The sequence below is a fragment of the Capra hircus genome, chromosome 15 (genome assembly GCF_001704415.2).
Source record: "Capra hircus breed San Clemente chromosome 15, ASM170441v1, whole genome shotgun sequence".
Classification (NCBI taxonomy): Eukaryota; Metazoa; Chordata; class Mammalia; order Artiodactyla; family Bovidae; genus Capra; species Capra hircus.
This window is the reverse complement of record NC_030822.1, coordinates 54,451,500-54,475,158: the sequence shown is the minus strand read 5'-3', so window position 1 is coordinate 54,475,158 and position 23,659 is coordinate 54,451,500. Positions and strand designations below refer to the sequence as shown.

General features: G+C 58.6%; 2 protein-coding genes and 1 long non-coding RNA gene across 5 annotated transcripts; 2 read left to right on the top strand and 1 right to left on the bottom strand.

Annotated features, from left to right (window-relative positions):
* Nucleotides 1-16,252, top strand: SIDT2 (SID1 transmembrane family member 2). 3 transcript variants are annotated; one of them, XM_018059743.1, is made up of 27 exons: nucleotides 1-731; nucleotides 2,552-2,673; nucleotides 2,977-3,141; nucleotides 3,243-3,288; nucleotides 3,705-3,806; nucleotides 3,904-3,987; nucleotides 4,727-4,826; nucleotides 5,021-5,086; nucleotides 5,999-6,092; nucleotides 6,410-6,462; nucleotides 7,185-7,256; nucleotides 7,387-7,467; nucleotides 7,641-7,718; nucleotides 8,501-8,607; nucleotides 8,908-8,981; nucleotides 9,069-9,135; nucleotides 9,677-9,750; nucleotides 9,897-10,020; nucleotides 10,249-10,366; nucleotides 11,170-11,306; nucleotides 11,529-11,637; nucleotides 11,868-11,944; nucleotides 12,135-12,181; nucleotides 12,448-12,553; nucleotides 13,269-13,379; nucleotides 14,631-14,744; nucleotides 14,817-16,252. In XM_018059743.1, the coding sequence occupies exons 1-27, from the start codon at nucleotides 549-551 to the stop codon at nucleotides 14,877-14,879; spliced, it is 2,574 nt and encodes an 857-aa protein (XP_017915232.1). In that variant the 5' UTR covers nucleotides 1-548; the 3' UTR covers nucleotides 14,880-16,252. The 3 variants fall into 3 exon arrangements, with proteins under 3 accessions (XP_017915232.1, XP_017915230.1, XP_017915231.1); XM_018059741.1 differs by lacking the exon at nucleotides 7,641-7,718 and adding an exon at nucleotides 6,809-6,820 and having other exon boundaries at nucleotides 2-731; XM_018059742.1 differs by lacking the exon at nucleotides 7,641-7,718 and having other exon boundaries at nucleotides 2-731.
* On the bottom strand, nucleotides 15,086-17,955 carry LOC106502883. Its single transcript, XR_001296559.2, has 3 exons — nucleotides 17,506-17,955; nucleotides 17,093-17,267; nucleotides 15,086-15,184 (listed from the first exon to the last, which is right to left on the bottom strand). It is a non-coding gene; the product is annotated as an uncharacterized LOC106502883 (long non-coding RNA).
* Nucleotides 18,118-23,652, top strand: TAGLN (transgelin). Its single transcript, XM_005689491.3, has 5 exons — nucleotides 18,118-18,306; nucleotides 21,835-22,026; nucleotides 22,150-22,327; nucleotides 22,602-22,704; nucleotides 23,045-23,652. Exons 2-5 carry the CDS (start codon nucleotides 21,847-21,849, stop codon nucleotides 23,187-23,189), a joined length of 606 nt encoding a protein of 201 aa, XP_005689548.1. The 5' UTR covers nucleotides 18,118-18,306; nucleotides 21,835-21,846; the 3' UTR covers nucleotides 23,190-23,652.

The following is a 23,659-nucleotide window of genomic DNA, read 5'->3' as shown; positions in this document are numbered from 1 at the left end:
CGTCGCTCACTCCCTGGAGTTCTGAGCGCCGAAGCCGCCGCGTCTGCCCGCCCTTAAAGGGCCGGCGCCCGAAAGAACTGGCGGCGCCGCGCGGCGTCGGGTCGCTACCTCCTATCACGCCCCTCACCCTCAGACTCTCCGCCCCTTCGCGGCTGGCTAGGCCACCGGCTTCCTCTCCCTCCCTCGCTCCCCCTTTTCCCCGGCGGCGTCTCCAGGCTCCCAGCAACCAGCCGCCTCCCGGCTGTCACATCCCCGGCGGGCGCCCACCGAGTCTCCCGGCCGTGTTCGGCCCCTGGCGAGCTGGGGCCCCTTCCTGAGGCCCGTCACCCTTCCCCCGGCCCTCCCGCCCGCAGCCGCCCCGTCCCCTCCCTGGTCCCTGAGAGCGCGTCTGCGGCTCCAGGGAGGGGACGCTTCCTAATCTCAGGCCGGGGTTAAAGTTCTGGTCCTGGTGAGATGCTGGAAGCTGCGGCCCAAGCCCCAACCCGCCCTGGAGGTGTCCTGTCGCTTGCTGCCGCCGCTGCCGCTGCCGCTGCCACCCTGCGGGGGCCATGTTCGCCCTGGGCTTGCCCTTCTTGGCTCTCTTGGTGGCCTCGGTCGAGAGCCATCTGGGGGTTCTGGGGCCTAAGAACGTCTCGCAGAAAGACGCGGAGTTTGAGCGCACCTACGTGGATGAGGTCAACAGCGAGCTGGTCAACATCTACACCTTCAACCACACCGTGACCCGCAACCGGGTGAGGGAAGGGGCTGGGCTCCGGGCTGGTGGCGAGTGGGGCGAGCCGGAACAGCGACCCCCCTGGGTTTTCCAGCGCCACACTGGACCCTCTGGCCAACAGTTTCCTCCTGCGCTGGGGATGTTTGTTCTGAAGCTACACCTGGACGGGCTACTTAAGTTGCCTCATTCCCCGCTTCTCTTTTCCATCACTTCCTTTCCATCAGCGGTAGTCTGAGCAGGACTGGCCTTGCTCCCTACCCAACACTCAGAATCTTGACAGTGCTGTGGGTCTGGGAGCAAGGAAGCAGGCTTGCTACTGGGCTTGGCCCAGAAAACCCCAGGAGGATGAGACTGGCCCAAGCTGAAAGGCTCTGCCCAGGGCTTGGGGGTTGCTTATGGCTGAGACTCCCTGGGGAAATGAATGCAGGCCTTTCCAGGCTGCTGTAACTGCTGGGACCTTCCCAGCCCTCATCCTCCCTTAGAAAGCCAGATGGCCTTGTAAGTTGAAGGTGGTGGGGATACAGCCAACCCCAGGGTGGGTGGGGAGGGGAGAGGGAGTTTGCCTACCGTGGAGAAGCTTCCCCAGTCTGATTGCTCTTTCATTTCCTCCCCACCTGTGAGCTGAGCACCGGGCACAGCCGGGTCTGGGAAGTTCAGACCCAAGGTGGGGCTGAAATTGGGAGAACTCTTGCCCCAGCCTGGCCAATGGTCTCCGACTCAGCTCTCACCAGGACTGGATTTACTAAGAAATAGTGGAGTTCAGAATGGGAATCTGATTTTTTTTTTCTCTAGAATAGGGAGGTATTAGGTTTCGATGGCAGGCCAGGATCAGCCTTCAGTGCTTGTTCTCTGAAGTTTGATCTCATCCAGCTTAGAGTCCTGTCTCTGTTTGCCCCCATACATGAGGTTACCCATATGTGGGGTTACCCTGAGGGCTGTGGCCTCTACCCCTCAGGGGAGTGCTGCCCTGAGTTTGGGTTTCAGCAGCCCAATAACAAGCATTCCCAAGATTAATTTAATTTTATTCTTTTTCTTTAAGCTCTGAGTGTCCTATATCCTTCCCTTCCTAGTGCCAAGAGTGGCAGTGTCTCCGTTTTACAGAGGGGGTAAGGTGAGGCTCAGAGATGTGAAGTGACTTTTCCACAGCCCCAACCTTTGGTCGGAGCTGAGGATAGAAGTTGGCCTTCTTGGCTTTCAACAAGTCCTGTTTCCCCACTGCCCTGTGTGTGGCCTCTGGCCACCAGATGAATTGTGGAATAGCAGCTTTCCTGACTCACAAGGAAGGAGGCTGCAGAGCAGTCTTGCTCTCCTGTGTCCCTCCGTATGCACATATGTGTACGTGCATGTGCGTGTGGGCACATGTGCACACCGTGAACTTTTACAGAAGTGGGGTGTCCTGGGGGATACCCCAGGTCTTCATTGTGATTCCTGTCCTCTCTTCTAAGCCCCTCCTGGACGCTGGGGGCTGCTCTGGCAGAAGCGGTGTGTGTGTGTGTCTGTGTGTGTGTGTCTGTGTGTCTTTGTGTGTGTGTGTCTGTGTTTGTGTGTCTGTGTGTGTGTCTGTGTCTGTGTGTGTCTGTGTCTGTGTGTCTCTGTGTGTCTGTGTGTGTGTGTGTGTGTACGGTAGCCCGCCAGGCTCCTCTGTCCGTGGGATTCTCCAGGCAAGAGCACTGCAGTGGGCTGCCATTAGATGTCTCCCCAGCCCAACCCGGATGGGAGAGCTCAGCGTGGTCTGTGGAGCAAGGGCAGAGCTCACGGTCTCTGGAGCCATGAGTTCCCCATGACAGAATTAGAGCCACCACGGGCTTGACCAAGGGCCATGTCCATGTCCCCCTGTAGACGGAAGGTGTGAGAGTGTCCGTGAATGTCCTGAACAAGCAGAAGGGTGCTCCTTTGCTGTTTGTGGTCCGCCAGAAGGAGGCGGTGGTGTCCTTCCAGGTGCCCCTGATCCTCCGAGGGATGTGAGTAGGACCTGGGCGGCTGGGGGGTGGGGGTGGGTCTTCTGAGGCCAGGCCTTGATCAGAACCTCACCCAGACCCTTGTCCAGGGCCTCTGACCACCCTGGCACCCCTCTGTTTCTCCTCCCAATCCCCTAAGACAGAAGGCTGGTCAACAGCAAGAGGGCCAAGCCAGCCGACCAGGAGCTTGTCAGCCTCTCGGGGGTCGGGTAGGGAGGTGGTGGGACCAGGGTGGAGGAATCGAGGGCCCTGGTCCCCTGGAGCGGCAGGACCGCAGTCACGTCCTGACTCTGCCTCGGGCCACAGGTTCCAGCGCAAGTACCTCTACCAAAAGGTGGAGCGAACGCTGTGTCAGCCCCCCACCAAGAATGAGTCCGAGGTCCAGTTCTTCTACGTGGATGTGTCCACCCTGTCACCAGTTAACACCACGTACCAGCTCCGCGTCAGCCGAATGGACGACTTCGTGCTCAGGTCTGCAGGGGAGAGGGAGGGGGCGTGCGGGACTGTCCTCCTTCCCAAGCTCTGGGAGTGATGGTGCTGGGGCGGGGGGGCGGCTCTTCTCTGCCCCACAGGACCGGGGAGCCATTCAGCTTCAACACCACGGCAGCGCAGCCCCAGGTAAGGCCTCCCTGTCTACTGCCTCTCAGGGGGAGAAATGGGGAGGCTTGAACTTGGGGGTGGGGGCGGCCAGCAGTCTTTGCCAGGAGTTTCAGGTTGGCTGTACTCTCCATGGAGAATTCTATAGAGACGGAAGCCCTGGCCCCAAGGTGGTGGGGAACAGACGGCCTGGGAAGTGCAGAGACATGGGCTTGGATGGCCATCTCTTCTACTTGCCCCTTGGGCGTGGTCCTGCCTGCCCAGCTGAGGTTGAGGGAAGCAGTGTGTGGGAAATGGGGCTGCTGCTTGTGGTCAGAGCGTCTCTCTGCAGAGAGTCTCCACTGCCTGACCCTGGGAGGATTCACACCCTTCCCTTTAGAGGGGCAGAGAAAGCATCCTCACGGGATGGGGCTCTCCCTCCTTCCCTGTGCCCTCAGTACTTCAAGTATGAGTTCCCAGAAGGAGTGGACTCGGTCATCGTCAAGGTGGCCTCCAACACGGCCTTCCCTTGCTCAGTGATCTCCATCCAGGATGTGCTGGTGAGTCAGCGGCCCACCAGTGGTGTGCCGGGCTGCTGGAGAGAAGGGACAGGGCCCAGGACCCTGTCCATCTGTCTCTGCCCTCCTCCCCCTGCAGTGTCCTGTGTATGACCTAGACAACAACGTAGCCTTCATCGGCATGTATCAGACGATGACCAAGAAGGCAGCCATCACCGTGCAGGTAGGAAATGCACGTGGCCCCATGGGGGATGCGGCCAGGTGATTAGCCTTCCTCAACCGTGCTGCTTTGCCCCTGCCCCATTCCTAACCTGCCTCAGGGCTGAGTCTTGGTGTGCCAGTCCCCAAGACTTTGGGTCCCCTGGTATTTACAAGCATTGAATCTCAATCCCAGTTGCCTCTGCGGACAGGAAAGAGCAGGGTATCCTTTATGGCTATCACGTCTGCCCCATTCCCCACAACTGGCTGGTGATGAGGGCTGCTCTTGGCAAAGGCTAGAACCTGTGCTGGGGCCAGGGAGGGGGAGGCAGATGTTCACCTCATGACATCCAGCTGTGCAGCTGGTGGAGGCACCATGATCCCTCCACTTTTTCTTCTGACTGATGCTCAAACTGCAGCAGGCCCCCACAGCTTCCACGGTGGTGGGCATACCCACATTTGCTCACGGGGCAATAATGGAGGTGCAGGGTTTGGGCTCTGAAGTCAGATGATCCTGGCTGTACCACTTACTGGCAGTGTGACTCCAAGCTCACATCCAACAGGGATGATGATAGTACCTACTTGTGAGGATCTTCGTGAGGATTAATTAAAATAATATATATGCCAAGTGTTTAGTATAGTGTCTGTTCAGAAGAGGGTGGGGATGGTGATGACAAATGATGCTGGTGATGTGAAGACAGCAGTCTCATCATACCACCGCCGTCATCACCACCGTCACCATCATCACCGTCATCATCCTGCAGCGTAAGGACTTCCCCAGCAACAGCTTTTACGTGGTGGTGGTGGTGAAAACTGAAGACCAGGCCTGTGGGGGCTCCCTGCCTTTCTACCCCTTTATAGAAGGTACATTTTGTGCCCTGGGCCTGGCTGGGGGTGGAGAGGGCTTGGGCTCTTCCTGGGAGGTAGAAGAGCCTGCGTGGATGGTGGATCTGATGAGATCTAGGTTTTTGGCCCTAGACTCGTCCAGGCCTGATCCCACCAACTCTACCCACGCTACAGGCAGACACTTATTTGCCATTTTGCCATTTTACTTCCAGATGAACCGGTCGATCAAGGGCACCGCCAGAAAACCCTGTCCGTGCTGGTCTCGAGAGCAGTCACTTGTGAGTGTGGGTGGCTGAGTGGGGATGGCCTGGCTTCTGGCTCCTCTTTCAGGCCTGGGGTAGGGAGTGTTTTCTGAATGGGACGGATGAGGAGGGCCTACCCGAGCAGGCTGACAGGGTAGGAAGAAGGAGTGTTCTTAGCAGACTTCATGATGGGAGCGCGGTAAGTGCCAGCGTAACGCACTTCGGAGCATCCATGAGTGAAGAGACTGCGGGACTGAGTTCTAGATCTGTGCCTGCCTTTATAGGCAGGGTAATCTCATTGAGCCTCAGTTTCCCCATCTCTATAATAGGAGTGCTAGAAATCTGTTAGTCTCTGTTAGTCTCACTAAGTCGGTTCAGCAAAACTGGTCAGTCCTACAAAATTGGTAGGAAACTTCCTGGCCCTTTAGTCAGGCTCAAAAAATATTTACTGAGTGATTGAATAGAGCCCTTTGTAAAGTGGAACGTATAAGGTAAACATAAAAGATTGTGACGGGACGGGAAAGTAGCTGCCTCGCCACACAGAGCCCTTCCTCAGCACGTTGTCTCAAGCCCCTTCTGCGGGCCCAGTGCTCCACCTGTGGTCCTTGGGGCGCCCCTGCCTAGAGCCCGCTGCCCTGTACGGGTGCCGAGGGCTGTGAGGAGCCCAGGATGGTGTCTGTGGGAGGTCAGGGCGGAAAAGGCCTCCTGGGGGACACAGCGCCTCAGCTGTGCTTTGAAGATTAAGTCAAGAAGAAAGAACTAGAACAGAAAGTTCTAGCAGAGGGAGGCACTTGAGCAGACAGGAACCACGTTGAGTCTGGTGTATCGTCTGCACCGGCTGGGCCATTCCACCGAGGGGAGATGTGGGAGAGATGAGGCTGGGCCCGTGTGCGGTGGGCAGGCTTGGAAAGCGTTGGTCTGTTTCCCTGCCCGCTCCCCTCCCCACAGCGGAGGCCTACGTTGGTGGTATGCTCTTCTGCCTGGGCATATTTCTCTCCTTCTACCTGCTTACCGTGCTCCTGGCCTGTTGGGAAAACTGGAGGTACAGTGGAACCGCTGGACCCTCCCCTGCTCCGGGGAAATGGCCTGGCCAGATCTGAGCACCCTCCATGGGGCAGAGGAAGGCGAGTCCCTGTGAGGGTCTCAGGTCCCTGGGCCTCTCCTCTGGAGACCAACCCCTCCCCCTCAATCTTCTTCCCCAGCAGGGAGACCCCACATTGCTTCCAGCCTGGGAAGACCCCTGGGGTCGTGGAGGGAGGCCAGGGCTGTGGGATGGAGAGGGTGGAAGGCGGGCCGGCCCAGTAGAGGACGGCGCCTCCTCCTGCCCTTCTGGTTTGCCTCTGGATTCTGTCCCCGCAGGCAAAGGAAGAAGAGCCTTCTGGTGGCCGTGGACCGAGCCTGCCCAGAAAGCGGTACCTGCAGAGGGTCTGGGTGGGGAGGGCTGTCTGCTTTGTGGAGTGGAGGGGATAGCGGTGGATGGTGCCCGTGGGGGCTGGAGGAGGCAGGGGCTTTGGGATGTTCAGATAGGGAGTAACAGCGCAGGTGGAAATGGGGCTGGGACGGAGTGCCTCTTGGTCTCTAACACACCCATTTTAAAGGCCATCACTTGATTCACGCCATGCCTGGGTCTGCGTACCTAGTCTGCCGCTTCAGATAACGCAGCTCACCTTGTCTGGGATTATTAACCTTTCGTTCTCTTTCCCTTTCTTCTATCCCGCTCTGTCTATCTTCCCTCCTGCTTGGGACCTTCTCTCTCAGCTTCTCTTCTTGGTAAGCTCCAGGCGCTGTGGGCAGAGGAGCTGGCATCCAGAGTGGGTGGGAAAGGGAAGTTTTTCAGGGGGGTCTGTGTGGGACCCAGGCTGGCGATGCGGGTCTGTCCTTGCTGCCGGTAACTTAGATGGTCAGTTCCTTGACATTGCAGTCTCTAGGGAGGACAGAGGGGGTGAATGTTTCTACTGGGGCAGGTGGTGGTGGTGGTGGGAGGCACTGTGTTTGCTGGAACGATAGCTGCTTGTTCTTTGCTGCCACCATGGTCCTCAGCATCTCTCTTCTCTGGAGTCTTCCTGCCCTCTCCTCCCTGGCTTTCAGCCTCTCTGTGCTGCCAAGGCTAAAGGTCCCTGACTTCTCCCTGCAGGTCACCCTCGGGTCCTGGCCGACTCCTTTCCTGGCACCTCTCCCTATGACGGCTACAACTACGGCTCCTTTGGTAGGTGTTAGCGCCCAAGCTTGCTGGTCACCACCTCCAGTGGCCTCCTCAGCAGCCCCTGGGGTTGGGTCCAGGGCCACCTGCCCCGAGGTCTCTTCTGCCAGCCTCACCACTTACGATTCCCCTGCAGAGAATGGTTCTGGCTCCACCGGCTCCACCGACGGTCTGGTTGACAGCACGGGCCCCGGGGACCTATCCTACAATTACCCGGGTGAGTGGGCCAAGCAGGGGAGGGCTGTGTGATGCCGGGCTGGTGCTAGCTGCTGTTGCCTCTTCTGCCAGCTGCTGGAACCAGGGAAGGGATTGCTGTCTCCCTGCCTCCTCCTCCCTCATCCCTTCCTCCTTGGCCCCCGCTTCCCCGCTAACTTTCCCTTTCCTTTGAAGGGCACAACCAGTTCAAGCGACGCCTCCCCTTTGGCCAGATGCGGCAGCTGTGCATTGCCATGGGTAGATGTGGGGAGGGTGGGCACTGCTCTGCCAATCAGCTCCTGCCAGGGCGGTTGACTGGAGCCAGGAGGCTCGAGGACCAGAAAGATGCTTTGTGCATGGCTTGCCCGTCTAATGCCGATAATTGCTAGCTCGTGTGTCTTTTGAAATAGGCAGGCACTGGCCCCTGATGCTGGGGGGCTGGCACCCCCGCCATCCCCAGGCCAGATGTTGGTCAGCTGTTATGTTTCCCAGCACCTCTCTTGCTGGCCTGCTGGGGCTTATGGGCAAGGGTGTGACGTCCCAGCCTCTGGGGACTCTGGTCAGCAAGGCTGTGGGAGGAAGCTTCTGATGACGTGGGAAAAGAACAGGATGAAGTGGCCGGTGCTTCTTAGAGGCGGCCTGTCACCCTTGCTTGCACCCCAGGGCCCACTGGGTCTTTTCCCAGCGGGGGCCACAGCAGTGTCTTCTCAGAACCCACACGACTGGGCATCTTCTCGTCAGCATGACTTCTGCTGATTCAGTCCTGCTGCTCGTGTCTGGGGCCTGAGGTCTGCTCAGTGTCCTGGCCTGGAAGCCCTAGCCCAGTGAGGGGCAGGGCTTGTGTGGTCCCTGCCGGGTGGACTGTTTGCAGAGCCCGTCCTGGCTTCCCTCCAGGACTCGGGAGCCCCTCCTGCCTCCTCCCCAGGCCTGAGCCCACCTCCTCCCCAACTCTGAGCCCACAGTTTGCCTCGTCCCACCAGCTAGAAATTGTGACAGTTGCTACAGACTTTGGGTTCAGTGCCCGCCTGGTAACCCTTCCCCGCTTTCTTCCCCAGACCCTGCGGGCACTCGACCAAGACTGGACTCCATGAGCTCCGTGGAGGAAGATGACTACGACACTCTGGCCGACATTGATTCAGACAAGAACGTCATTCGCACCAAGGTGTGAGCCCAGGAGGGCTGGCCCTGGTTAACAAGGAAGCGAGACTCTATGTTCAGCCCTGCATAGGCCCCCTGCCCCTACTGCCCCCGGCCCATGGCATGTTAGGAAAGCAAAGCTCTGTTAGGGCAGCATAGCTTCTGGAGAAACTGACTCGGCTCCCAGGCCTCTGGATCATCCGAAACCCTGCCCACCAGCACCCTGGCCAGTGGGAGGGAGGCCCCCCTTGTCCTCCTCTACCAGGGCAAGAGGGCCTTCCAGGGCGGTGGGGCAGGGGGCTCACTCCAGCTTCTCCCCACGTAGCAATACCTCTACGTGGCTGACCTGGCGCGCAAGGACAAACGTGTCCTGCGGAAGAAATACCAGATCTACTTCTGGTGAGCGGGTGGGGCGGGACAGGGTGGTGGGGTCTTGGGTTCTCTTTCTGGCTGCTGCCAGCTCATCAGCGCTCTCCCACTCCCCAGGAACATCGCCACCATTGCCGTCTTTTACGCACTTCCTGTGGTACAGCTGGTGATCACCTACCAGACGGTGAGCGGGCGGGGCCCGTGCTAAGAGCCTCTGAGCAGCTGCCATAGACTCTGTGGCGTTGCCCAGGCAGAGCCTCCCAGCCTGAGGCTCTGGAGCAAGGCCAGGTCCTAGGGTTGCAGTCCCGGCTCTGCCTTACCAGCTGGGTGGCCTTGAGCAAGTCCTTCAACCTCCCTGAGCCTCAGTCAGTTCATCGGCCAAATGGGGAGCAGCCTGCTAGTCCTGATGGCACCTCCCCCAGTTTGTGGGGATTTTATGAAACGGAAGTGGTGAGAAAGTCAGTCTCAGTTTCCCTTCCTTCTTCTCTATGCCGTGAGGCAAGAACCTGTCATGGTGATGCCTCGAGAGTTTTGAGCCACACCTAGCGAGGAGGGCAGTGACCGTGCTAGAAGTGGGGCTCGCTGGTGGTGTGTGCACACGCGTGCTGGCCGAGGTGGCACCCCTCATCCGTTGGAGAACCGGACGGGTGGTGGCCAGGCTGTGGCCTGAGTCAGGAGAGTCAGGAGCTCCCCCTCACCCCACCCTGTCCCCACTCCCACTGCAGGTGGTGAATGTCACAGGGAACCAGGACATCTGCTACTACAACTTCCTCTGTGCCCACCCGCTGGGCAACCTCAGGTGGGAATCGTCTTGCGAGACCCCCTTTTCCCGTCTCTCGGTGAACTGGTGCAAGGGGCCGGGGCTCTCTGAATGCCCACCTCTCGGGTAGGGAAGGGGCCCAGGGCCTGAGGTCGAGACAGTGCGCCCCGTGTCGTCCCATCCAGCGCCTTCAACAACATCCTCAGCAACCTGGGGTACATCCTGCTGGGGCTGCTCTTCCTGCTCATCATCTTGCAACGGGAGATCAACCACAACCGGGCCCTGCTGCGCAACGACCTCTGCGCCCTGGTGAGCAGCGCGCCCGCCCCGCCTGCCCAGGCCTCACTCCAGACCCTTGCTAGCAGGCATGGCCCTGCCCAACCCAGCCCTGCCCATCAAAGCCCAGCCCTTCCTAAATCACTCTATCCCCGGCCCATTCCTGTCTCGTGATCTCCCTCTTCAGGGCCCCTTCCTTCCTCCTTTCCCACCTCACCGCCTCACCTTCTCTCTTTCCCTTCCCTTCTCCCTCCCCGACAGGAATGTGGGATCCCCAAACACTTTGGCCTCTTCTATGCCATGGGCACGGCCCTGATGATGGAGGGGCTGCTTAGTGCTTGCTATCACGTCTGCCCCAACTACACCAATTTCCAGTTTGGTGAGTGGGGCCTCCCTGTTCGCTGGCTGAACCTAGAACAGGGACCTGCCTGACTTTGCCCTCCCCACTCACCTGCAAGGATTGAGATCCCCAAGATGCAGCTGTGTGGGAGACTCCAGGGCTGGAGGACTTGCGTGAACCTACACCTTGTTGTTGTTGTTGCTTAGTTACTAAATCTTGTCCGGCTCTGCAACCCCATGGACTGCAGCACGCCAGGCTTCCCTGTCCTTCACTATCTCCTGGAGTTTTCTCAAAACTCATGTCCATTGAGTTGGTGATGCCATCCAACCATCTCATCCTCTGTCACCCCCTTCTCCTCCTGCCTTCAATCTTTCCCGGCATCAGGATCTTTTCCAATGAGTTAGTTGGCTCTTTGCATCTTGTGGCCAAAAGTATTAACACTTTGGCTTCAGCATCAGTCCTTCCAGAGAATATTCAGGGTTGATTTCCTTTAGGATTGACTGGTTTGATCTCCTTGCAGCTTAGCTTGTAGAAAATAGGCATCTGAGTGCCGTTTCATGCATCTACCAAGTCTTTTCTATGGAAAAAAATATAACTAAGACACAGTTCCTAATCTCAGGGTGCTTGGACTGAGCTGTCCTTGTCATCAGGGGAAGTCAGACTGTGGGTGACAGCCACAGGGGCAGTAGTGTGGCGTGGCAGGACAATCAAGCAGCCAGAGTTCAAGTGCCAGGCTATCACCAGCTTGCTCCGTGGCCATGACGAGGTGTGGGGGCTGGGGTTCCATGCTGGGGCTCAGTGGAGGTTTCCGAGCTCACGGCCACATCTGTCCCTCTGCCTAGACACGTCGTTCATGTACATGATCGCGGGGCTCTGCATGCTGAAGCTCTACCAGAAGCGGCACCCAGACATCAACGCCAGTGCCTACAGCGCCTACGCCTGCTTGGCCATCGTCATCTTCTTCTCCGTGCTGGGCGTGGTGAGGCCCCAGCCCACTCTGCTCACCTGGAGGACAGGTGCACGCATGTGCACACACCCCTGCCCACCACCCCTGCCAGAGAGATCCCTGCTCCTTCCCTAGCGCGCCCTCCCAGCCTGGCATGGCTGCCAGCCCAGCTCCTCCAGAAGAAGGGCAGGCCGGGGCGGAGGGAGGGGGCTTTCCCTGGCACCTCCTCACCCCTGCCCTCGGGGGCCCCCACAGGTCTTCGGCAAGGGGAACACAGCGTTCTGGATTGTCTTCTCAGTCATCCACATCACTGCCACCCTGCTGCTCAGCACACAGCTCTATTACATGGGTCGCTGGAAGCTGGGTGAGGGCTTGCCCAGGGCCTGCTGGGGTTGGGGGCCTCAGGGACCTGGCCTCACAGGAGACTTTGGGGCTCTGTCCTCTCACGGAGACCCTGGGAGAATCACTGGGCACAGAATTCATGAGGCCTTGGCACAGCTGTGCCTCCGAAGGCCCTGGGCCCTCTCTGCTGGCGCAGCGCAGGGGCTGGGACGAAAGGGCGCCTGGGCCTTTGAGCACCTTCCGTTCTCGCAGACTCGGGGATCTGCCGTCGCATCCTCCACGTGCTCTACACGGACTGCATTCGGCAGTGCAGCGGGCCTCTCTACGTGGTACCTGCTCAGCTCCTGGGCCCCTCCTCTGTCTGCGCTCCTTCCTCCAGTCGGGGGTGGGGGTGGGCGGAGCGAAGCTGATGGGCGGGGTGGGGCGGGGCCGGGCGGGGCGGGGCGGGGCGGGGCGACTCGGGCCTCCCGCCCCTTTTCGCCGCTGGTCTCTCAGCCCGGTATCTCTGCTTCCCTCCAGGACCGCATGGTGCTGCTGGTCATGGGCAACATCATCAACTGGTCGCTGTGAGTCCAGCCATCACCTGCGTCCCCGGGCGGGGTGGGCAGCTGCGGACTTGGCCAGCCGCTGGCTCCTTTGGGGGCTGTGGACAAATATGGGCACGAGAATTGGGGGCCTGGGAGACAGGTGTTAGCCCCTGGGGTTCCATCTTCTGTGGGCCTCTGAACCCCACCCCACATCGTCATAAAACACAGGGTGGGGGTGGGGAGGGAAGCCCCTTCCTTGCTCTTGGCCGTCCCCTGCTTCACCAGCTGGCCCTCCCTCCTGCCAGGGCGGCCTACGGGCTCATCATGCGTCCCAACGATTTCGCCTCCTACTTGTTGGCCATTGGCATCTGCAACCTGCTTCTTTACTTTGCCTTCTACATAATTATGAAGGTGAGCGGGGAAGGCTGAGCCTCCTCGGCCAGCCCGGCCAGGGCTCTGCTTTGAAGGGAGGGACATGGACACAGCCTGCCTGGGGCAGCACCGGGAGAGAAGGGGAATCTTTCTGTCCGTCTCCATCTGCCCCTCTCCATCCACTGAGTTTTGAGGAGGGGAGAGGCTAGTCTCTTCCACTACTCCCCGGAAGCCCGCCACATGCTGACCTGTTTCCTGAGCCCCTTCTGTAGTCTCAGTACGGCCCACGGAACTGGTAGCACTTCAGGACACAGCTGGCAAGAGTCCCGTTCCGCACAGAAAGGTTGAGGAGGTGGGCTCGCTGAGACTGTGGTGGGCTTGGGTCTGGAGGGCCACGGGTTTCCACAGGGCCCTCGTGCCTTCCAGTGTGAGAGGAGGACCCAGCTGTACCCCACAGCAGACAGGGGCACACAGAGTCCCAGCCAGGGTGGACCTCAGGGGTGAGGACACCCGGCTGCCAGTGTGGGGACAGGTGAGGCTCTGGGGTGATGGGATGGATCCGAGAAGGCTTCCTAAAGGGTCCGTCCTGAATGCCTGGGAAGCGGCTTGAAGGGCAGGCAGGAAGTGGGGCGGTTCCTCAGGCCAGTCTCCCACCCCCCAACCCGGGTACTCCCGGGGTGGGGCGGGGCCTCAGGCTGGTTGTGCTCCCCCTGTGGGGCGGGGCCTCAGGCCGGTCTCCCCCATGTTCCCTCAGCTCCGGAGCGGGGAAAGGATCAAGCTCATTCCCCTGCTCTGCATCGTCTGCACCTCGGTGGTCTGGGGCTTTGCCCTCTTCTTCTTCTTCCAGGGACTCAGCACCTGGCAGGTGAGTAGTTCTCCTGCTACAGGCTCATTGTGAGCCCACACACAGGTCTCTTTTCAAACCTGTTTGGAGCATCGCCAGTGCTCTTTAACAGCCGCTTTCACGTTTAATCCTCCTGACATTGACCATGTCAATGGTGGAGGTATCCCCATTTTACTAACGCGGCAGCCGGGGCTCAGACAGACAAGTGACCCGCCCAGGGTCACACAGCTAGTGGTGGCACCACTGGGGTTTGAAGCCAGAGATGTCAGGTTCTTCCCTCTGCTCATAGGGCACCTGCTGTGATCAGAACTAAGTCTGGCAGGATCTCTTCTTTTGAAGCAATTTTATTTATTTATTTTTGGCTGCACAGCACGGCTTGTGGGATTTTAGTTCCCTGATCAGGGATTGAACCCAGGTCCTAGGCAGTGAGTGTGCAGAGTCCTAACTACCAGACCACCAGGGAAGTCCCCTTTGAAACACTTAAAATCTAGTTCCAAGGACAGAAAGACTGTCAGTTCCTGGCTTTTCTCTGCAATATGATGCACAAGATGAAGGGTAACAGGGAGGACAAGTGAGGGGATATGCAGGAGGCAGAGGGCAGAAAGACTTTTATGAGTTAGGAGGTCCAGGAAAGCTTCTTAGAGGAGGTGGACCTTGCTCTTGGCCTTAAAGACTCTGTGGCCCAGAGGCACCATGACTTGAGTAATGAGACGGAGGCAGCTTTGGGGTCAATGATGCATTCACTTGGGAACAAGTGGAGATGGTGAGCTCCTTGAGAACAGACCAGATCTTTCTTGGTCATCTCTGCAGCCTCCGTGTATGGCGCAGACAGCCCTCAGACACAGTCTAGCCAGTGTTGGCGGGAGAGAGATTGGGGCGAGAGCATGGAGGACCATGAGGTGCAGGTGATGGCTACTGTTGTCCTCGGGCAGGTTTGTCTGAGCTGAGTGTTTCACAAAGAAAGTGAGCTGGAAGTTGTCCTGGAGGACTGATTGGTGCAGGGGGCGAGGTCTAAGTCAGGGAACTAGTTAGGAGCCTTTGGTAAGCTTCTAGCTTTGCAAGGTAATCAGGACCAGTGCCCTTAGGGAGAAGTTTGCAACTAAAAGTAATTTCTTAGATGTGGGAGATAAGGCAAGGGGTGAGCCCGAAAGAGGGTGCTCTCTGGCCTGAGGCTGGGGCTGGCATCAGAGGTACCCTCCAGCGAATGGAAGTGGGTCTGGCTCGGCCTCAGCCGGGCGATGTCAGCAAACAGCTCTCCCTGTTCCTCTCCAGAAAACCCCCGCAGAGTCGCGGGAGCACAACCGGGACTGCATCCTCCTCGACTTCTTTGACGATCACGACATCTGGCACTTCCTCTCCTCCATCGCCATGTTTGGGTCATTCCTGGTAGGTGGAGGGACTGGAGAGGGGGCAGAGGGGGTCTCCCGTCCTGTTTGACTCTGCATCCGCCCCCCGCAGGTGTTGCTGACACTGGACGACGACCTGGACACCGTGCAGCGGGACAAGATCTACGTCTTCTAGGGGAGCTGGGCCCCCTTGCTTCTCTCATGGAGCCCCGAGCTCCTCTGCCTCACCTCCCGGAGGTTCCACAGTGCCAGGGGCCTGAGTCCCAGCCCTGCCGCCCAGTGCCAGGGGTGGTGGGACAGCGAGGTCCAGCCCAGGCTTGGGCCTGGGACAGTCACAGGGTGACCTTGAGCCTTGCTCCTGCGCTCTGCCAGGGATGAGGCCTGTGCCCCTTCAACCCTGAATGTTGGCCAAACTGCTGCTTTCTTCTCAGTGTTGGGGCCTTCCACCGGTCCCAGTCCATCAGCTGTCCAATTGTCGTTCTGCAGGAGGAAGGAGGGAAGCGTTGCCTGCCCATTTCATGGCTTGCATTCTGGCTGTCCTTCCCCTTCCCCCTTGGCCTGGACCCAAAGCCCACCCTTCTTGCCCGAGCTTCCACTCCAGGGCCCCCAGTGTGGGGCCCGATTCTCTGTCCTGCACCAGAGTTCTCTCCACTTCCTGGTTCTGCGCCTGCCTGCCATCACTGCCCTCTCTGGTCAGCCAGGATGGATGCGGCTGTCGGATCTGGGGGGCAGACTGGCTGGTGCTGGGTTTTTGGTGCTAAGGCCTGCAAGGGATCCTGGACAGCGCTGCCGCCTCCCTCTGACCTGCGCTCAGGGCTGGTTTTTTAGCAACGAGGGACAAAGCCCGCAGCATGGGAACCGCCTGTGATTGAAGAGCTGGATTTGGAGGTCTTCTCATGTGCCATCAGCCCCCAGACTGATGATGGCAACCAGGATTGGACGGAAGAAGCACCTCACTCCTTTCCTTTCGTCCTCTTTCCAGGCCCTTAGTCCTGCCAAGCCCCACTTGCGGGCCTTTCAGTGCCATTTGACACTGCCCAAGAATGTCCAGAGGCGAAGGAGGGGCGCTACAGAGAGCACAGCTCCTCCACGGCCGCAGGAGCCCCAGTGCCTGTCTTAGGGGCTCAGGGAAGGGACATGCCCTTGCCCTCTGTGTCCCTGGTCCAGCCTCACTCTGGGACACAGGGCTGGCTTCTAAGTTTCCGTCCAGTCTTCAGCCAAGTTCTGTGTTACACACACACATGCACACGTATGAAACCTTGAGTTTACACTGAGTTGCCCCAACTCTGCTTCCCCTGGCCGCTCTTTCGCCCTACCTGGTCTGTTCCAGATGCCAAGGTTGGGGAGATCAAGTCGGGCCTCGGCCTTGGGGATGGGAATGTGTTTTATTCTCAACTTGTTTTTCTAGCTCTCCCTCAGGCTGGGGAGAGGCGGAGGGTCTGGATCTTTCTTCAGAGCTCCGTTTAATGTCTGTTTCCATGCTATGGTTGCATTTCTGTTTTCTATGAATGAGTTTGCATTCAATTAAAGAAACAACCAGATGCAGTCTTTGGGCCTGCCTTTGCTCCCTCTTTCTGGATGGAAATGTTGAGAACGAGGGCTGGGGCCAGGCTCCTCCATTTCCCAGATCTCCTGGTCTGCCTTTCTCTTCCAAGCCCAGTCCTGTTGGGAATAGCAGTCCCTTGACAGCCTCATGTTTTTCTCTCCTGTGAGCAATGGCATCAATTCAGTCTATCTTTACCAGAGGCCTGCTCTGTGCCAGGCGCCGTGAGAGTGGAGAGGATCATGTAGGGAGAAAACCATAGCTGTGCCATTTCACCTGGCAAATGGGGGCAGCCTCTGCCCACCTGGTTCCCAGCCGCCAGTCAGGCCAGCTTCACTTTCTTATCTGAGTCCCTCTCCGCTCAGCAGGCTGCAGGCACAGGGCAGTGCTCCCTCACCTGACTTGAATGGACAGGTGGTGCTTAGAGAACACGAGATGGAGTGGATGGCGGGGGAGGGGGCACCTTCGAGATGACCCTGGAAGGCTATTTAAATTTTGGCAGCCTAAGGAGGACAAGATGAGGGGCGGGCCGGGGATGGGGCGGGGCGGGCTTTCGAGGAGGAACCTGGTGAATTAAGGACACAACTGAAAGTCTAGTGGGCTCCTCTTTAGCGGCTCCCTAGCTCCTGTCCCTGCTCTTCCCCGCAGATGCCACTGGGGGGCACTGTACTTCTGCACCGCTAGACTCGCGTCCCGAGCTGGTTGTGCAGGAAAGGCCTTTCCTAGTGGTGCCGGGTGGTGGGTGCGCAGTGTGTGGTGGAGTATTAGCTCCTCCCTGCCGGGCTACCCAAGGATGGAGTGGTGCCACAGCAGGCAGTCCAGAGCCCCCACCGGGTGCCCCTTACCTTTCTTCACTTCCTATCCTGCGCTGAAGCGAGATCTGAGCGGGTCTCCTTCCTTGGGTGATGGGGTCGTCTGTTTTCCAGAGGAGGTAGACTGAAAAGATGGGGAGGGGGGTCTTCCCTGGTGGTCCAGTGATTAAGACTCTGCCCTTCCACTGCAGGGGTGCAGGTTCGATCCCTGGTTGGGGAATTAACATGCCACATCCAATTAGGATGCCACAGGCCGAGCAGCACTGGCCATAAATAAACACATAAACAAAGACATTTTTAAAAAAGGGAGGGATGATAGAAGTCTTGGAGCCTCCAACCCCAGTGTTGGTGCCTCAGGCCCTGCAGACCCTCTGGATCCTGAACCCTCCAGTCCCACCCCCAGGGAAAGCGTGTGATTTAAGACCCACCCCAACTGGGAACTCAACCTGAGCAGGTACAGCTGGAAGGGTGGGTCTGTCGGCCTCACTGGCTCTCGCGTGGCTGGGGGTCGGCAGGGATGCCCAGGTTCTGCTTCTCAAGACTCACCCCGTGGCCTTGGGTAAGACGCCCTCGGAGCCTTTGTCTCCTCCTTTGTAAAATGGGAGAGTAATTATGCTATCATGATGCAGCTGTGAGTATCAAATGGGCGCGTTTGCAAAATGCCTGGCACGTAGCCTGGTCCTCGGGAAAGGTGAGCTCCTGTCTCCCGCCAGAGCTAAAAGCCCCAGGAGGAGAGAATGGCTGGTTAGTCCCCCACAAGCCTCAGGTAGGGGTCCCCCAACCCCTTTCGCTGGACAGCCAGCCCCTCTTGAATTTCCCCCTCCCCACAAACCCGGAGGCAGAGAACAGTGTCAGAGGAGCAACCCTAAGTCCAGACGGCAGGGAAAGCCTTCGTGGTCCTGTCCATAAAAGGCTTTTCCCGGCGGTTCCCCGCCGGCAGCGCGGCCCCGCCCCCGCCGGCTCCATCCCCAAAGCACGCAGAGAATGTCTCGGGCAGCCCCCGGTAGACTGCTCCAACTTGGTGTCTTTCCCCAAATATGGAGCCTGTGTGGAGTCACTGGGGGGGCCGGGGGTGGGGAAGGAGCCGGTTTCCTCTGGACAGGAGGGGGCCGAGGCGAGTCAGAGGGGGGGAGGCTGACATCACCGCCGTGGCAGCCCTTTAAACCCCTCACCCAGCCAGCGCCCCATCCTGTCTGTCCAAGTCCAGACAGAGCTCACGCCTTCCCCGAGAGCCCCGAGGAAACCCTGTAAGTGCATTTGTCCGGGGTTTGGAGGGGAGTTGGGCTGGGGTTCAGCAGTCGGAGGGGAGGTCTCTGTGGGTGTCTTGCAGGCAGAACTCTCAGGCTCCCAGGCAGGGGGAAGCCCACCCTCTTCAGTGTGCACTCCCCGCCTCCACCTGCAGAGGTGGTCCCAGCTTGCTGGGTGGGAGGGGGTTACTAGAGTCCCTTACTTCTTAGACTGGGCAGCCTTGAACCCAAATGAGATGCCCAGGGAGACTTGGCTGGTGCAGAAGGATTGATGGTGGAAACCTGGGAAACTGGGGTCAGGGAGGCGCCCCATTTTCAGCCATAGTCACCCTACGTGTGGTGTGATGGGCTCAAAGGTGAAGTCGGTTTAGACGCAAGGCTGCTTGTCTGCTATCCAGCCAGGCCAGGAGGATGTCAGAGGAGGTGAAGGGGGTGTGTAGTACACCAGGGCTGGAGCGCAGTGACTCTTTGCTGGGTCACCAGGGCCTGAGCAGCCTAGGAAAGGCCCTGGGTAGCCATTGAGGAAGTGGGAAGGACCACAAAGCTCTTGTCTTCTGGAACTGGCCCGGGTGGCAGGATGCGGGGACGGTAAGAGGCCACCTCTCCAAGCACACAGCTCCCCACCTCTCCAGGCACGCAGCTCCCTCCATACCCTGAGGGGGAGGTCACCCACCAGCAGAGGATGGAGGTGGCCTGCCAAGAGCCTTGGCGTGATGGCCTGGGCGGTGCAGACAGGGCCAGGCAGGGCCTTCTCCTGAGGTCTGGCGTTTCCTTTAGTGGTTGTTTTTCAAAGGGTAGGTGGGTAGGACAGGTCTCCTCTGACCCCAGAATTTAGTCAAGCCACTGCTCCTGTGCTTGTCCTGTGTCCTGTGTTTTGTTTGTTCTGAAGACAGAGGGGCACAGCAGTCCAGCAGAGAACCCTGGTTTTCCGGGTTCCTGCTGGGAGGAGCTGCCCACCTCTTGGCAGCTGGGCTTGTTTTTTTTCCTCCGGGGAGGGGAGGCTGATGGAGCCACAGGGCCAGGGGGGAGAGGGGGGTCAAGGCAGAGCCTCAGGCTCCCTGTCCATCCTGTCCTAGGAACCTTTGCCTGGAAAGACCCTGGGTGGGCCACTCTCTCCCCTCACCCCCCTTCTCCCCAGCAGCTCCAAGGTGGGCCTGGAGAGGCCCTTGACAGAGGGCCTGGCAGGATTCTTCTTGGAACCCTCCCTCTTTCAGACTCTCCACCAGGAGGGAGGAGGGTGGGGGTGGGGTGTCTTTCATCTCCCTCCCTGGTTCTGATCAAAATGCAAATGTCTCTAGATCTTGGGGCTGCAAGCTTGTGTCCTTGTCCCTGTGAGCCCTGGCACCTTGACTGTCCAGAATCTGAGGCTGGATGCTGGGGGTGGGAGACACACTCTGCTTGGCCCCTGTTCCTCATGGGCCCAGTGTGAGGTCTGGTGAGGGGGAGGGGCAGAAAGGGGGGGAAGAGGGGAGGGAAAGGCAGGACTGGGAGGTGGGGGGTGGGGCCCGGGCCATGGGGTGCCTCCTGCTTGCCTGGGATGGTGCGGTGAAAGCTGAGAGGAGGCGGGAGGGTCAGAGGCCTGGATGAAGGATATGGGCTGAAATCCCCTGGTCCTAGCTACTGGTGTGTCTTAACCCCAGTTCTTCGCCCAGGAGTCCTTGGGAAGCAGGGACGAGACACAGCGGGGTAGGGAAGGGAGGGACTTGGCCTTTGGGTTCTTTTTTTTTTTTTTTTTTTGGCCTTTAGGTTCTTTGGCATCGCTGGCTGGGATGCTCTGAGAACCACATCCTCGGAGGTGGTCCAGCCCTCACTTTACAAATAAGGAAGCAGACTCAGGGAGAAGTGAGGGGCCAAGTGGCTGGAATTTAGAGGAGCCTTTCTCTTGTTTTCTTCTCCCAAACTTTGCAATCCCCTCAGGGAATATGATTATGAAGAGGGGTGGAGCCTGGAGCAGGAGAAACTGCTTTTTACCACTTGGTCAGGGGCTGGCTTTCTTGGGTCACTACCAGGAGACTGGCTCCGGGGGCAAAAGACCAGCGTTTTAAGGAGCTCCACTGAGGGACAGACCATGTGTTGGGTCGTCACAGACAGGGCCTTCTGGAATGTTCCCAGTTCTCTGGGGTAGATACATTATCCTCCCTGCACAGACGGGGCATGAGAGCTTAGGAAATCAGTCAGCCTTGGGGAAGGAAAGGCCGGGCAAGTGGGTTTTGGCAGCTTAGCTGGGACCCTGTGAAGTGGTGATGTCCACTGCCTTCCATGGGAGTGGGAAGGAAGAAGGGCTCAGCTCTGACAGGAGAGGGAGTTGGGGGAACACGGTAGTGACTGCCTCCATCCTCAGACCATGCTCTCCCTCCCAACCTCTGACCTCTCGGAGGCCAGGGAATGGTTTGGCCTCATTTGATTCTTCTTTCAAAGAACTCTTCCGATGAGCTCTGGCGCCACGTGATACCTGAAGCCAGCTCAGGTTCCTCCTGACTGGCCACACCCAAGCCTGCCCAGCAGCCTCCCTGCTTGGCCCTGCTCCCGCTGCTCCCCTGCCACTTGTGGGCGCTCCTGAGTGGGGCCAGCCCCGGGCCCTAGGCCACAGGCTGGGGAGGGCTTCCCTGCTCTGCTTGGCAGATGCTGGGCTCACGTCCTTGGAGAACTCCGGCTTCGTGGTTACTCAAGCTCCCACGGTGGTGAGAGCTTGAGGTCACCAGGCAGGGTGGTGGGTGCATCGGCTGGCAGCCCTCGCGCATCTGGCTCCTCTGGGGAAATGCAACTTCTTGGCCAAAAGCTCCTGGGCTTTCCTGGCTTCCTAGCCCTTACCAGGGGTGGGGAAGCTTCAGCCTCTGTGGCTGTCGCCTGGAGGCTGAACTGAGCTAGCAAAGAGCTGGAGCTTTGGGGTTCCTGCTTCTGGGAGAACTGAGAGTTGGAGGGACCCCCATAACTTCAAGCAGAGGCACCAAACCACCTCACACCTCACAGACAAAGACATCTGCTGGCTTCATTGTGAGGGTCAATGTGGTCTCTTCCAAAAGACCTCTCCAGTGCCTCTGTCACCAGTCTTAGCAAAGAAAGGGCGCTCTAGACCAGGAATTGTCAGACCCATAAATGGAGCCTGTCATCGCTTTGTGTAAATAAAGTTTTATTTGAACCCACCCATGCTAACTTGTCTACATACTGCCCAAAGCTGCTTTGATGCTACAATGGCAGGGAGTTTATGGCCCGCAAAGCCTAAAATATGACTGTCAGTAAAATGACTATCTGGTTATTTACCAGAACAGTTTACTGACTCCTGCTCTAGACTGCCAAAGATCTAGTCTCCAAGTTCAGAGAGGCTTCCTGGACTGAGGGGACAAGCTAGCCCAGGTGAGTGCCGTGGATACAAAACCAGGAATCACGGGGAGGTAGATAAAGAGCTAGGCTGGTCTCCCCTCTCCCCCGACCCTCAGAGCTGGAAGACAAGACCTGCCAGGCACCGGTGACAGCAGAGCTGTTCTCTGACTCCCTGACCCCCTCCCTCTCTGGCCTGTGCTGCTTTAGCTCCCCGCCAACATGGCCAACAAGGGTCCTTCCTATGGCATGAGCCGGGAAGTGCAATCAAAAATCGAGAAGAAGTATGACGAGGAGCTGGAGGAGCGGCTGGTGGAGTGGATCGTAGTGCAGTGCGGCCCCGATGTGGGGCGCCCCGACCGCGGGCGCCTGGGCTTCCAGGTCTGGCTGAAGAACGGCGTGGTGAGTAACACCTGGGGCAGGGGCCAGGGGTCGTGCCATCGTGCCAGCGTCATGGGGCAGGGTGGGGTGGCCCCCCCACCCCCACCCCAAGCTGAGTGCTCAGCTGCCTTCTTCGCCTGGCAGATTCTGAGCAAGCTGGTCAACAGCCTGTATCCTGATGGCTCCAAGCCAGTGAAGGTGCCCGAGAACCCGCCCTCCATGGTCTTCAAGCAGATGGAGCAGGTGGCTCAGTTCCTGAAGGCAGCTGAGGATTATGGCGTCACCAAGACTGACATGTTCCAGACCGTTGACCTCTTTGAAGGTAGAGAGAGGAGACGGGTGGACGAGGCAGGTGAACAGGAGGCGGAGGCAGGGATGAGGGATGATCCAACCTGCCACCATGACGGGTCTGCACATCCGGAGTGACATACACCAGGAGAATCCCATTCCCACAGTGGGATCTCTGCACCCCCTTTGATTTCAGGACCACCTTTGCCCCTGGGCTGGCCATCTTTCTAAGGGGCACAGGCTGGCTCTGCCTTGGATTCTGTTTACAGTCCTAAAGGCTGTCTCCCCTCCCCTCTTCCTACTCACAGGCAAAGACCTGGCTGCGGTGCAGAGGACCCTGATGGCCCTGGGCAGCTTGGCAGTGACCAAGAATGATGGACACTACCGTGGAGATCCCAACTGGTTTATGAAGTATGTGGCCACCAGGGGTTCCGTGCACGCTAAGCTTGGGTTTCTACAGGAGGGGGGCTAGCCGGTTAGTGCAGTTGTTACAGGAAGCAGAAAGCCAGGAAAGGTACACAGTGAAGGGCTAGGGTGGGGCAAGTGGGTCCATAGTACATCTTGACTCCTCCCTTTCTACCCTCCTGTCTGTCCCAGCCCGTGCTGTGCTGCGGGGCAACTGCAATAAGGAAATGAGAGCAGGGAAACGTGGGAGGGGATGGCATCAGGCTAGGAAGTAACAAAGGAAACCAAAGGCAGATGGAAAACACACAGTCCCGGCAAGTCTTTGTCCTGGTTCCTCCTCTCCTAGGAAAGCCCAGGAGCATAAGAGGGAATTCACAGAGAGCCAGCTGCAGGAGGGCAAGCATGTCATCGGCCTACAGATGGGCAGCAACAGAGGGGCCTCGCAGGCTGGCATGACGGGCTATGGGCGGCCCCGGCAGATCATCAGTTAAGAGGGCGAGGGCCGGCACCCAGCCCCGCCTTTGCCCAGCTCGCTGGCCACAGCATCCTGCCTTGCCTGCCTCACACACAGCCGTGTAGTTCCTTCAGCCCCGGCCAAGCTTCGAGGCTCCGTCACTGAGCAAAGGTGACTGCACTTGGGCAGCTCGCCCCCACCCCTCAGCCTCAGCCCAACTCCTGACCCCAAAGCACTCTTCCCCCGGCCCACCTCCCAGCTCCCCCACCAGCTCTGCCATCTCCCCATCCTGGGCTGAGCAGGGGAGACATGGGCTGGCGGTAGCCTGGGTGTGGGCAAGTCCACTGTCCTCCTTGGAAGCAGATGCTCATAGAAGGAGACCCAGCCCAACCTCCCTTGATTTTTTTTTTTTTTTGCTGGAATATTTGGGGGGTTGAAATTCAAAAAGAAAAAAAATATATACATAAATTTTTTTCTCAGGCCTGGCTGCCAAAGTCTGATTTGCCC

Bases quoted from the DNA above. Each gene is read 5' to 3' on its own strand.
- SIDT2 (XM_018059743.1), top strand. From the start codon at position 549: ATGTTCGCCCTGGGCTTGCCCTTCTTGGCTCTCTTGGTGGCCTCGGTC. The intron at 4,827-5,020 runs GTACATTTTGTG...TTTTACTTCCAG, and splicing joins TTTCTACCCCTTTATAGAAG to ATGAACCGGTCGATCAAGGG. The intron at 8,982-9,068 runs GTGAGCGGGTGG...CCCACTCCCCAG, and splicing joins AAATACCAGATCTACTTCTG to GAACATCGCCACCATTGCCG.
- TAGLN (XM_005689491.3), top strand. From the start codon at position 21,847: ATGGCCAACAAGGGTCCTTCCTATGGCATGAGCCGGGAAGTGCAATCA. The intron at 22,328-22,601 runs GTAGAGAGAGGA...TCCTACTCACAG, and splicing joins GACCGTTGACCTCTTTGAAG to GCAAAGACCTGGCTGCGGTG. The intron at 22,705-23,044 runs GTATGTGGCCAC...CTCCTCTCCTAG, and splicing joins GATCCCAACTGGTTTATGAA to GAAAGCCCAGGAGCATAAGA.